The sequence below is a fragment of the Nicotiana tomentosiformis genome, chromosome 4 (assembly GCF_000390325.3).
Source record: "Nicotiana tomentosiformis chromosome 4, ASM39032v3, whole genome shotgun sequence".
NCBI classification, from domain to species: Eukaryota; Viridiplantae; Streptophyta; class Magnoliopsida; order Solanales; family Solanaceae; genus Nicotiana; species Nicotiana tomentosiformis.
The window spans coordinates 101,779,166-101,796,712 of record NC_090815.1 but is presented as its reverse complement, the minus strand read 5'-3'; the positions used below and the strand labels follow the sequence as shown (position 1 = coordinate 101,796,712).

The 17,547-nt window shown below is 42.0% G+C and overlaps 1 protein-coding gene across 1 annotated transcript; it reads left to right on the top strand.

Moving 5' to 3' along the window:
• The first annotated feature begins 1,875 nt into the window (after positions 1–1,875).
• LOC138910247 (uncharacterized) lies at positions 1,876–17,194 on the top strand. The gene is made up of 5 exons (XM_070201474.1): positions 1,876–2,076; positions 2,188–2,694; positions 16,408–16,536; positions 16,630–16,968; positions 17,153–17,194. Exons 1-5 carry the CDS (start codon positions 1,876–1,878, stop codon positions 17,192–17,194), a joined length of 1,218 nt encoding a protein of 405 aa, XP_070057575.1.
• The last annotated feature ends 353 nt before the right edge of the window (positions 17,195–17,547 follow it).

Genomic DNA, 17,547 nt, shown 5'->3' with positions numbered 1-17,547 from the left:
GAGCTCGGTATCGAATCGGAACCTCGGCCTTGGTTTCGAGCTAGGTGATCACTTTCGGGCATCTATGTTCGGGACCTGTATCGGTCGATGTTACCTCGGTCGATTCGAACGCTCCGAGCTCGACGCCCCCATCTCGGAATTCATTCGGGGTCTCCATGAAGGTACCCCTCGATTGAAATGCCATCCTCGATCGATCTTCATGACCGAGGATCGATTTTAACCGTATACAGATAGCCCCCTCGTTTCTTGGAAAGGAGATGACGAGAAACGATGTGATTTCCCTAAGGTTCGATCGAATCGATGATGACGTTTCTATCGGATTTGACTATGACGTGCGTGATAGTTGTCCCATCGATTTGGTTTTATCAAGGCATTTAATGTGTGTCAGTCGGTGGTCGGCCACCGCTAGAAACGAATCGTCATGCCTTATAAATAGTTTTCCCATATAATGTTTTCCACTTTTGTGCTTCCTCCTTTCCCAAATTCCCTTTGATTAGTTTATCTTATTTCCTTGCTTTAGTGCCGCTTATACCAGAGTTTCGGTGATGTCCCCTCTTTCACCTTTCTTTGTGACTTTTTTTTCTCATATTAATGGCGAAAACTTCAAAAATCGTACCTCACAAGGAGAAAGCTTCTTCCTCACGGCCGTGTGATGATAAGGCGCCGACCGAGCCGTTCGTTCAAGATTATATTCCCGGCCCGTGTATTTTAAAAATTGATTTTAAGGTGGAGTACCCTTCGTCCGTTCCAGGTCAGTGTGAACATGTATCGATGTATACGTGATCTATAGCGGAGGTTCACCTCGAGGCCGTCAGAAAAGACTGCGGCTGGGGTTCTGAGGTTGTGTTACAAATCCCCTCCTCCAATGAGAGCGTCACTACCTATGTGGAGGGAGTTTTAAGTGTTTACACCTATCCCTTTACATTGGGAGCTGTCGATCCCATGATTTTTGATTTCTGCAGGAGATATCAGGTCACCCTCGGCCAAATTCATCCTTCCTTATGGCGTATAGTCATCTTATTGCGTTTCTTCTCTATCAAAGCCGGATGGTTGGATTTTTCTCTGAACCACCTTATACGACTGTATCAGTCTCAGATTTATCGTGGACTTATTAGGCTATATCGTCGGGCATCGAAGGCTTTGATATTGAGCATCGATGAAGATAAGGATCGAGGATGGATGGATCGATATATTCGAGTGAGGACTCGTGATCTTATCCCGGAGGAAAAGATGTCGTTTACTGAAAAATAAAACTTCGACCGTAAGTGATCCATGTTTGCTTTTCGTGTCTTTTTTCGTATTTGTTAATATTAGTTTCTGATGTCGAGCTGCACCTTGGATGCCACAAGCTGTGCCTGATCTCGAGAATTGGGTTTGAAAGTTAGCCTCGACTTCATCCTATGCCGAACGCGCTTGGCGTGATTTGGCTAAAGTTAGATGGGAGGCCAAGAATCATGGTGAGGTTTGGTTCCTATTTCCCTCGAGGTATATTCTGCGTTCATTTCGTTATCGATTTTTCCCTTGTATATAGGTGTAACTAGGGATGCCGTTTTGCGGCCTTCGAGCGGTGATGAAGGAAACAAGCCCCCGGTCCTGGAACAGGGGAAAGAAAAGAAACGAAGGGCTTCCTCTCGGCGGGAGGACCCTAAGCCCAAAACTCGAAAGGTGAGGAGAAAAATCATTGCCCTTTCGATCGACTCGGTCCATCGACTGAGGGAGGAAGAAGAAGAAGATAGCTCATCGGCTTTGGTAGTCTGACCTACGGAGGCAGTCGAGGTTGCTAGAGCTGCTGAGCCGATGGCGGCCGTGCCCATCGGGGTTGGTTCCGAAGACCTAAGTCTCGATCGGAGTACTCCGAGTGATTTTCTTGGGGAAATGGCAATGGGTCATTCACCTTCCCTTCCGTCTTTTTCTGAGGAGGCATTGAAGGAGGCTCGAGAGCTGAAGACTCCTGATATTGGTGTTGGCTCAGGTGCAGCAGATCCTTTTAAGGATTGTTTTACTGGTGTTGATGACAGTTCCGATATCGGTGATGCTTCTCTTTTGTTAGAGGAAGCTCAGCGTTTTATTACTCGGGTAATGATTCTTCCATACTTGGCTTCTTTGTTCTTTTCCATACTTGACGGTTCCGATATCGGTGATCCTTTTTTGCTTTATTGGTGCTGATGACAGTTTCTAACTATGCAGGCCATCGGTAGGTTTCGAGTTGATCTTAGCCAGTGTGAGGCCGAACTCCGGAAGGTCCTAGGTGAAAGAGATGACCTTCGGCTTCTTTGTAGCAAAAAGGAGGAAGCTATAAAGGATCTTCAAGCGGATTTGGCTAAGGTTCATGAAGAAAGGGTCAAGCTCGATCAGCAGGTGAGCCTCGTTCTGTTAAAGTATGGATTCGACTCGACTGTGGAAGTTAACCCTCCGTTGTCTCAGTTGCAGCAAAAGATCGAGAAGATCCGGCTACTTCGAGAGGAGGTCGATCAAATCCGGGCCGAAAGCAACCACTGGAAGGAGACTATTGACCGCCTGGCAGCGGAGAAAGAAACCATCTTAACAAAGTTATTATCAGCCGACGTTCAGCTTCGAAACGTCAAGCAAAAGGTGTCGGTTCAGGCTAAGAAAATCGATGAGCTTGAGATACGACTTGCTGAGGCTAAGGCGGAAGTTGAGTCATCGAAAGTTTTGGCGGATAAGTCTATTGCTGTATATCGAGCTGATGCTGAGGCCGCTCAGGTGGAGGCCCGGGAAGCGGCGAAGATTGCCAATGCTCGAGCTCATTGGGTTGCCGAACTTGTTAAGTGTAGATCTCGGAGGGAGACCCTCGAGGAGATTCATGCTCGAGGTTTCGATCTTACCGAAGAGGTAAGAAAGGCAAAAGAGCTTGAAGCGGAAGCTGAAACCTTGGCTTCTGATGATGATGATGATGATAACGATGATGGTAGCAAAAGCGGGTCTGAGGGTGGGGAAGACCCTGACCTAGAAGCTTAGAGTCTAATTCTCATTATCTGTAAACTAATTACGTAGGCAATTTTGTATATATATAACAAGGTCGATTTTGATCGATTAGATTTGGAGTGACGTTTTGCTTGTTGAGTTGATGATAATGTGGTGGTTAACGTAAACTCTGAGTAAACGTAGCTTTTTCAATGTTTCAAATTCGATTGGGTCCTTGTTCGAACTCGGTAGCCCGTAGGCTTTAATATTTGAGTGTTTATTTCGAACTCGATATAGAAGTGGCTCGTGGACTTAATATTCGAGTGATTATTTCGAACTCGAGATAATGTGGAAGCCCGTAGGCTTAATATTTGAGTGATTATTTCGAACTCGATGTTGAAGTAACCCGTAGGCTCAACGGTCGACTGAGTATTTCGAACTTGATATAGAAGTAGCCCGTAGGCTTAATATTTGAGTGTTTATTTCAAACTCGAGATCATGTGGTAACCCGTAGGCTTAATATTTGAGTGATTATTTCGAACTCGAGATAATGTGGAAGCCCGTACGCTTAATATTCAAGTGATTATTTCGAACTCGAGATAATGTGGAAGCCCGTAGGCTTAATATTCGAGTGATTATTTCGAACTCGAGATAATGTGGAAGCCCGTAGGCTTAATATTCGAGTGATTATTTCAAACTCGATGTTGAAGTAACCCGTAGGCTCAACGGTCGACTGAGTATTTCGAACTTGATATAGAAGTAGCCCGTAGGCTTGTTTATTTCGAACTCGAGATAATGTGGTAGCCCGTAGGCTTAATATTCGGGTGATCGTTAATTCTGGTACATATGTTTTGGGGCAATCTAATATGAGCATTGTTCATTTTGACCATTTTGGCTCTTACAATTTTTCCTCTATTGTTGTGAGAAAACTTTGTTGCATCTGAACTCGATGTATTTGAGGCCCTGGTGCCCCCCCCCTCCCCCCGCGGGTATTCGAGGCCGTTCGGGCTAAGGGTCGAAAACCTCGGATACTGTTTTGAAAGCGCAGCACGATCGATGGTTGCCTCATTAAAAACCTTGCCGCCAAAAACCCCTTTTGGGAAAAAACTGGTCTAAGGAAAAAAGAGTGCAACACGTGCTTTTGAGTAAAAGAATACTTCTGTTCTTTGTTCGAACTTCTGTACGGGACAGTTGAATAAATATAGGAAAGGTCGGACCTTAACAGTAGTACCGTTTTAGATGTGATACATTCCAACTGCTTGATAGATGTTTGACGTTTATGATGCCGAGCCTGTACGATCCTTTCCCAAAGTTCTCGAGCACCTGGTACGGCCCTTCCCAATTTGGTCCTAATTTTCCTTCGTTTGGATTCCGAGTATTGATGGTGACTTTCCTTAACACTAAGTCCCCTGGCTTGAAGTGGCGAAGTTTAGTTCTTCGATTGTAATACCTTTCGATTCGTTGCTTTTGTGCGGCCAATTGGATGAGGGAAGCTTCTCGTCCTTCGTTCGATAATTCAACGCTGGTGTTCATAGCCTCGTTATTTGATTCTTCCGTCATGAATCGAAATCTGGGACTAGGCTCTCCGACTTCGAATGGTATCAATGCTTCGGAGCCACATACTAAGGAGAATGGGGTCGCCCCTGTACTGGATTTCGATGTTGTTCGGTATGCCCAAAGGACTTCGGGCAGGATTTCTCTCCATTTTCCCTTAGCGTCGTTCAATCTCTTCTTCAGGTTTTGAAGAATAGTTTTGTTTGTTGATTCGGCTTGTCCGTTTCCGCTGGGGTGGTATGGGGTTGCTAGTATCCTTCTTATTTTGTGGTATTCGAAGAATTTTGTGATTTTGTTGCCAATGAATTGCTTTCAATTATCACATACTATTTCGGATGGTATCCCGAATTGGCACACGATATGATCCCACAAAAAGTCGATAACCTCTTTTTCTCTTACTTTCTCGAACGCGTGCGCTTCAACCCACTTAGAAAAATAGTCAGTCATAAACAAAATAAATCTAGCTTTACCTGGGGTCGATGGTAGGGGCCAACGATGTCCATTCCCTATTTCATGAATGGCCATGGCGATAGGACCGAGTGAAGTTGTTCTCCGGGCTGATGGATCATTGGAGCAGACCTTTGACATTTATCGCATTTACGAACAAATTCTTTTGTGTCTTTGCCCATATCGATCCAATAATACCCTGCTCTGATCACTTTTCAAACTAACATGTCGGCACTGGAGTAATTGCCACAAATGCCCTCGTGTACTTCCCGGAGTATGTAATTGGTATCTACCGGACCTATGCATACCGCCATCGGTCCATCGAATGTTCTTCGATATAACGTTCCGTCCGCAGCCAAAGTAAATTGAGCAGCTTTAGTTCGAAGGGTCTTGGACTCTTTGTGGTCTGAAGGGAGCTTTCCGTTTTTTAAGTATTCAATATACTTGTTTCTCTAATCCCAGGTTAAGCTAGTAGAATTTATTTCGGCGTGCCCTTCTTCGATTACAGATCTAGAAAGTTGAACGACAGTTTCCGAGTTCAAATCATTCACCTCGACCGATGATCCCAAATTAGCAAGCGCATCGGCCTCGTTATTCTGTTCTCGTGGAACATATCGTAGACTCCATTGTTTGAAATGGTTCAAAGTGATAAGCAGTTTGTCCAAATACCTTTGCATTCTGCCTTCTCGGACTTCGAAGGTTTTGTTTACTTAACTCACCACTAGCAAAGAGTCACAGTTGGCCTCAACGACCTCTGCTCCAAAATTTCTAGCTAGCTCGAGATCTGCAATTATGGCTTCATACTCGGCCTCGTTGTTAGTTAACCTGATAGTTTTAATAGCTTGCCTAATAATGTTACCCGTGGGAGATTTCAAAACTATGCCTAGCCCAGACCCCTTTACGTTCGAAGCTCCGTCCCTAAAGAGGATCCATGCCCTCGTCGATAAATTTGATTTTAACAGTAGTTCTTTTTCGACTTCGGGTACGAAGGTCGGCGTGAAATCGGCCACGAAGTTTGCTAAAATTTGAGACTTGATGGCTGTTCGAGGTCGATATTCGATATCATACCCGCTGAGTTCGATGGCCCATTTGGCCAATCGGCCCGCATTGGAAGTATGGTCGTAACTTCCTAGAGGCGCTAACCAGTGAAAGCGCCAATTTTTCCAAGTGCGGATATCTATTTTCCGCTTCCCCTAAGGTCCGACTTACATAGTAAACAGGAAATTGCGTACCTTCCTCTTCTCGAACCAGGACGCTGCTTATGGCGACTTCTGATGCTGCCAAGTACAGGTAAAGTTTTTCGTCAATTTTTAGAGTGTGCAGCAGTGGTGGGTTCGATAGATATCGTTTCAGTTCTTGTAACGCTAGTTGGCATTCTGGTGTCCAAGCGAAGTCGTTCTTCTTTTTGAGTAGAGAGAAAAATTTGTGGCTTCGATCTGATGATCTCGAAATGAATCAGCCTAAGGCTGCTATTCTTCCTGTTAACCTTTGTACAGCTTTCACGCTGTTCACGATTGTGATGTCTTCAATGGCCTTGATTTTGTCTGGGTTAATCTCGATTCCCCGATTTGACACCATGAAGCCGAGGAACTTACCCGAGCCGACTCCGAAAGCACATTTTTCGGGGTTGAGCCTCATGTTGTATTTCCTCAGAATGTCGAATGTTTCTTGCAAATGGGTCAAATGGTCCTCTGCGCGTAGGGACTTGACTAGCATGTCATCAATATAGACTTCCATTGATTTACCTATTTGTTCTTCGAACATTCTATTTACTATGCGTTGATAAGTAGCTCCTGCATTTTTTAGCCCGAAGGGCATTACGTTATAACAATATGTTCCATATTTGGTCACAAACGAAGTCTTTTCCTGGTCTTCCGGGTTCATCTGGATCTGATTATACCCGGAATAGGCATCGAGAAAGGTAAGAATCTCGTGGCCGGCCGTGGCATCGATCAAGTGATCGATGTTGGGCAGTGGATAAGAATCTTTGGGGCATGCTTTGTTCAAGTCCTTGTAGTCTATACACATTCTAAGTTTGTTTCCCCTTTTAAGCACTACGACCACATTGGACAACCATTCGGGGTATTTTACCTCTCTAATGGATCCTATTTTGAGCAGTTTAGTTACCTCATCTTTTATGAATGCGTGCTTCACCTCCGATTGGGGTCTTCTTTTCTGCTTCACCGGTCTGAATCTAGGGGACACACTTAGTCGATGTGTTGTTATGTCCGGCGGGATTCCTGTTATATCTAAATGGGACCAAGCAAAGCAATCGATGTTATCGATAAGAAATTGAATGAATTTCTTCCTGAGTTCGGGTCTCAAACCCCTTCCCAAGTATACCTTTCGTTCAGGCCAGTGATCGATCAAAATGATTTGCTCCAATTCCTCAATAGTTGATTTAGTGGCATCAGAGTCATCGGGGGTCACGAAGGATCGAGGGATCCACTAATCATTATCTTCTTCGATGCTCTGCTTATCTGGCTGGGTCGGGGCCGATGTCTTTGATTGCTATTTGGCATTCCGGTCTTCGACTGTCCCTCCTTTTGAACCCGATCCATTCATTGGCGAAGACGAAGATGTTGGTTTTGCTTCCTCGATGGAGAACATTTCCTTTGCGGCTGGTTGTTCTCCGTACACTATTTTGACACCTGTCGGTGTTGGGAATTTGAGGACCTGGTGTAGGATCGAAGGTACAGCTCTCATGTTGTGGATCCATGGCCTTCCGAAAAGGGCGTTATATCTCATATCGCCTTCGATCACATGAAACTTTGTTTCCTGAATTATTCCGGTGACGTTTATCGGTAGGGTTATCTCGCCTTTGGTGGTTTCGCATGCCATATTGAATCCGTTTAAAACCAAAGTTGCGGATACGACCCGATTTTGTAGGTCAAGCTGTTTTACGACCTTCGATCTGATGATATTGACCAAGCTACCTGGATCAATTAACACACGCTTAATTTTAATTTTATTCATGAGTACGGATATTACCAGTGCATCGTTATGTGGTTGGATGATTCCCTCTGCATCTTCATCATTGAACGATAAAGTCCCTGAGGGAGTGTAATCTTGAATTCGAGATCGCTTTTCCCTCACAGTCGACATTTTAGTGTGTTTGAGCATAGGTCCCTGAGGGGTATCGACGCCGCCGATGATCATGTGAATGATGTGCTGTGGTTCTTCTTCTTCGTTTTGCTTGCTGAAGTCCTTGTTTTTAAAATGGTTCTTCGCCCTATCAATCAAAAATTCCCTAAGGTGCCCTTTGTTAAACAAGCGGGCTACTTCCTCTCTTAGTTGTCTACATTCTTCCGTTTTGTGATCATGGGTGCCATAATACTCGCATATTTGATTGGGATTCCTTTGGGCCGGATCGGTCTGCATGGGTCGAGGCCATCTGGTATCTTTGATGCGTCCGATAGCCGATACGATGGCGGATGCATCGATGTTGAAGTTATATTTCGATAATCGAGGAACTTCTATAGGATCGGCATATTTATCAAAACCTCTCTTGCTCATAAGTCCTCGAGAATTTTGCCCCCGATCATACCTGCGGTTATTCCTAACTGTCTCATGTGCCGAACCATGGTTCACCCGATCTGCGACGTACGGCTGGTGTCGGTCTCTGTTTGACCTTTGTTCTCTGTTGGTTTCCTTCAAAATTTTAGTGGTTGCGCGGTTCTGACGCGTGGGTTCATACGGAAATCCCAAATGATCATCTTCGACCCTGATTTTCGATTTATACCGATTGTGTATATCCGCCCAAGTTATTGCAGGGTATTCGATCAAGCTTTGTTTCAGCCAACGTGATGCTGTCGAACTCAGTCCGTTCAACCCTTGGGTGAAAGCTTGTACGGCCCATTCGTCCATGACTGGTGGCAAATCCATGCGTTCCATTTGAAACCGGGATACGAATTCCCTCAGTATTTCGTCACCCTTTTGTTTTACTTTGAATAGATCTGATTTCCTCGTTGCGACCTTTATGGCACCAGCATGTGCTTTTACGAACGAATCTGCTAACATGGCAAAAGAATCGATAGAATTCGGTGGCAAGTTGTGATACCAGATCATTGCTCCTTTTGCGAGGGTCACTCCGAACTTTTTCAATAATACGGACTCGATCTCATCGTCTTCCAAATCGTTGCCTTTGATGGCACATGTATAGGAGGTGAGATGTTCGTTAGGATCGGTCGTATCGTTATATTTGGGAATTATGGGCATACGGAACTTTTTTGGGATCGGTTTCGGGACCGCGCTCGATGGAAAAGGCTTTTGTAAGAATTTCTTCGAACCCAGCCCTTTCATCATGGGCAGAGCCCCCGGGATCTGATCGATCCTAGCATCATATGTTCAATTTTTTTGTCGTTGGCTTCGACTCGTTTTGTGAGTTCCTCGAGCAGTTTAGCAATTTCAGGAGCGGTTACTGATTTTCGCTCGTTCGATTTCACTGTGTCGGGCTCCATTCTGGGGGTTACTTCTCGAAGATGTGGATTGGAGTTTAGATTACTTTGCATATGAGTTTGGCTCTGCAACTGAGCTATCGCTACTTGTTGGGCATGTAGCATTTCGAAAATCATACGCAAGCTCACCCCGATTTCCCCCGTGCTGTGGTTGTCTCGGGCTATGGGTCGAGCGCCACCCTGAACACTTCTTTCCTGCTCGGAACGTTGATTCGCTTCTAGAGCTATTCGTGAATTGATATCTACTGGTACTTCGGCTCGAATTTTGGGTTCCTCGATTTGAGCCTCGTTGCCGTTGTTGGGTAGCCTTTAGGCCACGGGCACCAAGTTGTTGGTTTCATCCTGAAGGCCGGCTTCGAGGTCGATTGGCGGAGCCATTGCTGGTATGAAGTTGTAAGATGGAGTGTACTATATATTTCTATCAAATAATCACTTGTTATCCTTAGCCCCACGGTGGGCGCCAAACTGTTTACCCAAAAAATCGGATAACGTTGAATTTATGTATGGTTCTAAGGGCAAGTAGATTCCTTTGATCTGAAAATAACAATACACGTATTTATGATGCAAAAATAGAAGATGATGAACAAAGATATTTAGTGAGCTTTTGAAAGATAAACACAATGAATTCTTAATCCCAGCGAAGGTGCCTTCTATTACAATCTATCTTGCCTTTTATAGCCAAGGATCACTATTTTATCTATAGCAACATGATGGAATAATATTACTAGTGGAGGACCCATGATGGTGTGTCTCCTCAATAATTTTCGCAGAGATTCTCCCCTTTGGTGCGGTTGTAACAGCTTTTTATCTGTGAACTCGATACCGACTCGAGCTCGGTATCGGATCGGAACCTCGGCCTTGGTTTCGAGCTAGGTGATCACTTTCGGGCATCGATTTTCGGGACCTGTATCGGTTGATGTTACCTCGGTCGATTCGAACGCCCCGAGCTCGACGCCCCTATCTCGGAATTCGTTCGGGGTCTCCATGAAGATACCCCTTGATTGAAATGCCATCCTCGATCGATCTTCATGACCGGGGATCGGTTTTAACCGTATACAAATATATAAGATTCTTTTTAGAAAAATAAAGTCTCCCATTAAAGTTTAACTTTAGGCCACCAAACTTATTGAATTGTCACTGTTTTATTCATCCTATGGTCGTTCTTATTTTGACAACCTCACTAGTTACACTAACTGTGACCTTCAACAAAAGTTCAAAAAATACATGAATTCATGAGTCTTCATATAGTCAAAGCTGACTGCAGCCATCAACAAGTGGTGACTGTCAACTATTTAAAGAGCCCAATTTAGAAGAAGAGTAAGCTCTCTCATAACTCTCCTTTACAAACATAAGGGACCATAATACAATAACAACAATAATAATTTAAACCTCTGATGAGAATTAAATGCATAAAATTGCTATTTGACCACTTATCTCGGCTTTCAAAACCCCAATAAATGACATAGTCCCACAAAAATAATATATTACTGTACTACTTGCTATCAATGTGGTACTCATAAATATAAAGATCAGGTAAGTTTCAGAATGTGGACCTTTAATTGAGCATCAAATTTAATTGCACAATATCTATGGCATGTTGTATATGCTAGATAAGCCACTGGTCATGGCTTCTTATAAGGACCCAAAGACATGCATTTCATATTGTCCCGAGAAAAAAAACTGTTCCGTGTATGTCGCGACTAAAGAATATATATTAGAGATACTCGTACTCGAAATATTTCTCAGGATTAAAGATGTTTCTTCTATCCCATCACCCTTTTTTAAGTTTGTTGAATAAAACATAAGTTAGTACAGAGGTGGATCCAGGATTTGATGGCTACGAGTGTCACTATTTTAATGCAAACCGACAACCAGTGAACGAGATTTAATTAGGGTATAAATTCAACCAATTCGATCCGTTTTTGGATTAATTCGATTCAGTTCGATATATTTTGAATTAATTCAATTCAATTTAAAAGATTTTTTTATGCATAAATGAATATGTGATACGCCCTAAGTATTATGATTTTGATACATCACTCTATTTTTTTATTTTATCTTTTGAAATTAATAAAATAATATTAGATGGATAAAAAGAGAAAATAATTAAACTTACAACCAAATAAAACTTGAAGATCCAGAAAAGTCAAAGGAAAGCAAATATACTATTTAAAATAAATAATAAAATGGCATTGTACGAAAAGAGTGAATTACAAAGATGAAGAAAATTAAAAAATAAATTAAGAAAAGGAGCATAAAGAAAAGAAAGGCCATGGAATGGAAAAAGGTAAGACCACAATCCAGAGAGCCTCGGTGCAATGTCCTGCACGTGGGGTTCCAGGGCTTCGACCATTGCATCTATAGTGTATATATATATATAAATATAAAATTTTATCCGAACGATCGGATGACGTCACCTCCGATTCATTACATAGATTCGCCCCTGAGCTCACATATTTATTTGCTGATGGCTTCTTATTTTATAAAAGCTACTCCTATTTTTAAAAAGATCAAATATTACTGATTTTTAAATATTAGGCGTGCGTGGACTTCTCCTGTAAAAATAATTTTCAGGATTGGATCGCTTAAAAGGCATAATTTTCAATCCCTTTATGTAATGATCCTGACTAACATCTTTTAATAAATTTCCTTTTAACAAATTCACTGTAGTATAACTTTTGAAATTGGAAAAATTAAGGTAATTGCAAGTTATCTTAACTTGCCGTCAAACTTGATGGTGCGAGGCCATTGATTATCGTTTCCTTGGGATATACAGGAAAAAGTGTTGTCCATTTCAGAGTGACATAATCATAATTCTGGGCCTAAATAAAAAGAGATTAATTAAGAGGATTTGATTCTGCCCAATTCGTCGGAGAACTTTTATGACATAGCTTGAAGGGTCAAGGGACCAAATGAGTGAAAGATAAGGTGAGGGTTTACAAAATGGAATTTTCAACAAAAATACTTGTCGTTGAAGCTGTTGATACGAAGTGGCCTTTTGGTTCGGAATAAGAATATCCCGAGATCCTTACAATCTATATAAGATATATAATATAAAAACTTTGGTATAAAATTTATATCAATTTTAACTAATACAAATAACCAAACAGAGGATTAATATAATTTCAAATTTTACCCTAGTAACCAAACTAACCCCTAAAGTTCTAAAAGCAGTTATGTGGCTCTTAAATATACTCCAAACATTCATCTTCTTACATTTGCAGCTATTTATTGGCCTGAGAAAGTTAAATTAAGTAATTCAGTACGATGAAGGAATTGTCAAGTTTCCATCTGAATCTGATCTAAGTTGTTTTTTCTCTTTACACTAAGTCCCTAACTGCTGGTGAATCCAAAACTTTAAGCCAATACGGCCATTTGTGGTCCAAAAATAAAAGTACACTGCAAATCTTTTCCTTGATCGTCCCTCACCAAGTCACCATTCACCAATTTTCCTTATATTTTTTCTGTTATTTTCCTTCCAGGACCAAATAATATCATGATAAATGTGTTCAGTTTATCTTTATTAATAAAGTACATGAAAATTAAGTAGTTCAAATTATTATTTTACTTTTTTAAAACTTTAGATGCTCAATTATTAATGTGGGCCTTTAAATGGCCAACTAACTTGTAGCGAGTTGATTGATCATTGTCGAGACATAATCAAGAGTTTTTAACTCGAATAATATATTAAAGATATAGTCTTTAAGTTTACAAAATCATGATATTTTTGGTCCAATCCCATGAACAATTATTTGCCGGTAAAAAGTACAGGTTTATAAACATGTGGTTTAAAATGATCGGATTAGCAAAATTATAAGTGTGAAAGTAACAAAATAAAGATACACCAAAAAAAAAAAAGAACAAGTCTGAATTTCAAACGTAATCCACCGGAGTGAAGCTAACAGCGAATCTCAAGTAAATACTTTTTGTATAGAACAATGAAAATTAAAGAAAGAGAATTTGTTCTTGATGATTCTTATAGATTGTGTGCTTACAGCGTGTGCAAATGCCACTATTTATAGTTAAAGTAGGAGACAAGATTCTCAAATCTCGCTCTCAATTAACTGATTTCTTATTTTTAAATTCACTCCTTTGGTCTTTGCATCTCTGAAATATACATAATACTGGTCATATGGCTTTATTCGGTATTGGTTGGCCGTTGACTCATCTCCATTCTGTCATCATTGTCATGTGTCTGCTCGAGTGGTGTACACATGTAAACTCTAATTTTTTCACAATACAACCATCATATGAGTTTCACTAAAGAATTTATGAAATTGGTCGAATGTGACTCACTTGACCACGTTAAACAAAAAGAGCATATTTGATTACCTGTATATGCTAGCTTTGAAAAGCGGCAGGGGTTAGTCCTAACCTATGTTTTGTTGTAACCTTTGTTTTGTTACGAAATAAAAGGCAGCGTCTCCTTGGCGCAAATTACACTTAAAAAAAAAAGCATATTTGATGACCACGTTAAACCAAAAGAGCACATTTGCTTGACGATTTCATAGAAGGGACACAAAAGCACATGCCCGAATAAAGAACATGAAATAGAATATATTAAAGAATAAGAATATACTTTACTCAGTTGCAATGTCAAATGGCTCGCGAAGAACCCTAGGTCCAAGATCACTTCTTTAAGTTTCGAATTGAGGTTATGCGTAACCAACTCAACAGATTTTTAGTGAAAATTTGTTTGGATTTTATTATGACGTTGGACCAAAAGTGTTCCATTGAAATTAAGGAATTAACTATATTTGATGGCATATTAGATAGACGAAAATGAACCGACGTAACTTAAAGAATCATATAGGTTCGTTATTCCAGATCAGAATGCAACTTTTGGCAAACTTGAATAATTATATCGGCTTGGAATTGTATTATATGTGGATAAAAATAAACTTATCTCCAAATTTAAGGGATCATTTGAATTAAAACTCACCAAATCATCGTCTTCCTAGGTTTACGATTTCTTTTTTAAAATCATTGCTTTCCTCACTATGGGGATGCATCATATATATTGTTGTTTCAGTTTTAAATCATTGCTAGTCATGATGAATTTTCCTAGCTAGTTATTTTAGTTTTGCTTTGCTAACGATTTAATAAAATACATGAAAATTTAAGTGGTTCAAAAAGTTTTTTTTCTTTAATAAATGCTCAAATCTTAATGTGGACATTTAAACGGGGTTGTTTATCCTCAAAATCGGATAACAATTAAATTTGTAAGTGGTTTCAAGGATACGCTGATTAATTTGATACAAAACGATAAATTGGATTAAAACAAACAAATAAAAATACAGTAAATTCAAACCACGTGGGGAAAATGTCTTCAACCTTAGTGAACTATTTGCCCTCGACCCGGGCTCACAATAGTCAATATTGATGAAAATATTGATGAATGAAAGAAAAGCTTAGAATAACGATGAAAATAATAGTATATTGCTTTGGAATACATGTTACAAACTGCTTAATGAATCATCAGACTCCCCCCCCCCCCCCATATAGTAGGGGAATTCTACTCTAAGTATAACTCTATAAAAGGTAAAAAAAAAATATGTTTAACTGATTGTCGGTTCTTCATCGATACATGTCGAGATCCATGCCGTGATATCTGTCCGATCACGGATATTACGGCCTCCTGTTAGCCGTGCTTGAATGTCCGGCGACGCTCTCCGAAGTCCTTCATGTTTTAGGTCGATCTCGAATCATGACCCCGATATTATAGAGGGTCGATTGTCGGCCTCTGTACTCTGACTCGAGGATATCCTTGCTTCGATTCTGATATTTCACAATCATATCTCGAGCTTGTTTTGCCCTGTTGGAGGTCGGAGTGTATCATGAGCCCGATTTTTACCCGTACACAGATAGTCCCCTCGTTTCTCGGAAAGTAAACTGATGATAAACGACATGAGCGTCCCGATTTCTTTTTCGATACACAATGACATAAATGACAAAAAACCCGAAATGTCCCGTCAGTCATGTCATAATGACAATAAATGCAAGTCAGCCGATGGTCGGCTGTCCCTGATGGCACCACTATAAATAACCCCTATTTCGTTCATTTTTTACTTTACATTAAACTGTCTACCCTCGTACCCTCAGGATTTCACTAATCTCCTTCACATTCTAACATTTTTACCTCCAGTATTCGAGATTCCTTTGAAATCTTTACTCAACATCCACTTTCAACCTTTTTTTATCTCCTTCAAGCTTTTCCTTAATGGCAAAAACCTCAAAATCTGTTCCCCAAAAGGTTGCTTCTACCTCCCAAACGACTGCCCGAACCAACGAAACTACTTCCAATGTGGTCGACCTCGAAGATCCGCTGCTAACGTGGTCATCGATGAACCGACTCCTGAACCTCCCTTGAAGATATTCATTCCCGGGGTTTGTTCGGTTACTGATGACTACAAGGTAGAGAAACCCTCATCGGTGCAGGGTCGGTGTGAGGAGGCATCGAGATTTATTTGCTCGATCACCGAAGATGATCTTCCCTTAGTCCGAAAGGACTGTAACTGGGCTGATAAAGACATAGTGGTCCCCAACTCTGAGGAGGCCATTACTACACACGTTGAGGGATACCTAAGTGTCTACACTTATCCCTTTACGCTGGGCCCGGTGGATCCGGTCATCAAAAACTTCTGCAAGAGGTACGAGGTATGTCTCGGCCAAATTCACCCTTCATTATGGAGGATCGTGATCCTCCTCCGATTTTTGTAAATAAAATTGATTCACGCACCTTTACCATCGATCATCTGCTCCGTTAATACAGTCCTCGAATTTTCTAGGATGGGACTGATAAAGCTTGTTCGCCGGGTCAGCAAAGCCCCATTTTCGAGTATCGACCAAGACCGGGACCGAGACTGGCAAGGTCGTTTTGTCCGGGTACGGACCTCGGATTTGATCCCGGCCGAACACATGCCATTCCCAGAGAAATGGAATAAATCATGTAAGAAATACTTTCCCTCGAATGTTGATTTTGTGTTCATCTCCTTTTTTCTTATTGGTATTCGTTGTGGTGCAGTTGTTCCCCGAGTTCCAAATGTTCTTCCTCGACTCAAGGAGTGGGTCGAAAGTATTGTCTCACAAATGCTCTACTTCGAACGCTCGTGGCGCAAACCCTCGAAGGGTCGTTGGGAAGCCCGTTTCCATGGTAAGATTCCTTTCCTGAGTAGGTTGTGTTAGGCTTCTTCCCTCAGCATTACGTTCTTATTTCCTTTATTTCCCTTTTGCACGTTTGCATAAGACCGTTGAGCTTAGGCCCTCGGTTGGGGACGAGGACTTACCTCCCAGTTCTTCCGCTTCGGGACAGCCCGGAGCCACAGCAGAGGAGAAGAAAAGAAAAAGGGCCCCGAGTTCACCAAGCTCGGAGAAAGAGAAAACAAGAAGGAGGCTGGTTCGTAAGCCAAAGGGAACTTCCAGCTCCAAAGTGCTTGACTCGGAATCACTCCTCCGGCTCAGAGACGAACCTGAGGAAGATGGCATCTGCATGTCCCATGTGCTATCTTCCCCCGAGGAACGGGTGGCAGCCGAGGGGGAAATGAATGAGGCTAATCCCCCTCAAGTTTGCGAGGTTGATGCCGAGGTAAGGGTCGAGGACTCACGAGATGCCGGTCCTGTCCCCCCCCTCCCCCCCGGCGTGATAGATATTTCGGGATCGCCTTCGTTCACAGAATCGATGTTTGATGAATCCCGAATGACAAAGGAGTGGACCCATGAGAAGGCCCATGGAACGTATGATCCCCTCTGTGGCTTCTTTGACGGTATAGACTCATCCGCCTCGGAGGATTTTACCGGGTTGGGTCACTTAGAGGTACCGAAGAAAAGTCCATCTTCGGAGGCCGACGGGCCTAGCTCGAGCCCGAAATTAACCAATCGGTTCCCCGCTCCGAGCACGGATCCTGATCGTAAATGGACAATCGTTATCACCATTCTGGAGGATGCCCGGATCCTTTCCGCCCCGTAGGGATAGCCAGTTATCTCCGATGTCTGATGACTGAAGAAGACCAGGACAAAAAGAACGAGGTAGACGTGCCATGCTTATTCAACAAAGCACAACAAGCGCTGAACCGGGTAACTCTTGAGGCCGAAATCAAAGAGCTTGCTGAGAAAGAGCACGCTGTCCTGTTGGAACATATAAAAATCTTTGAAGTTAGTGATGATG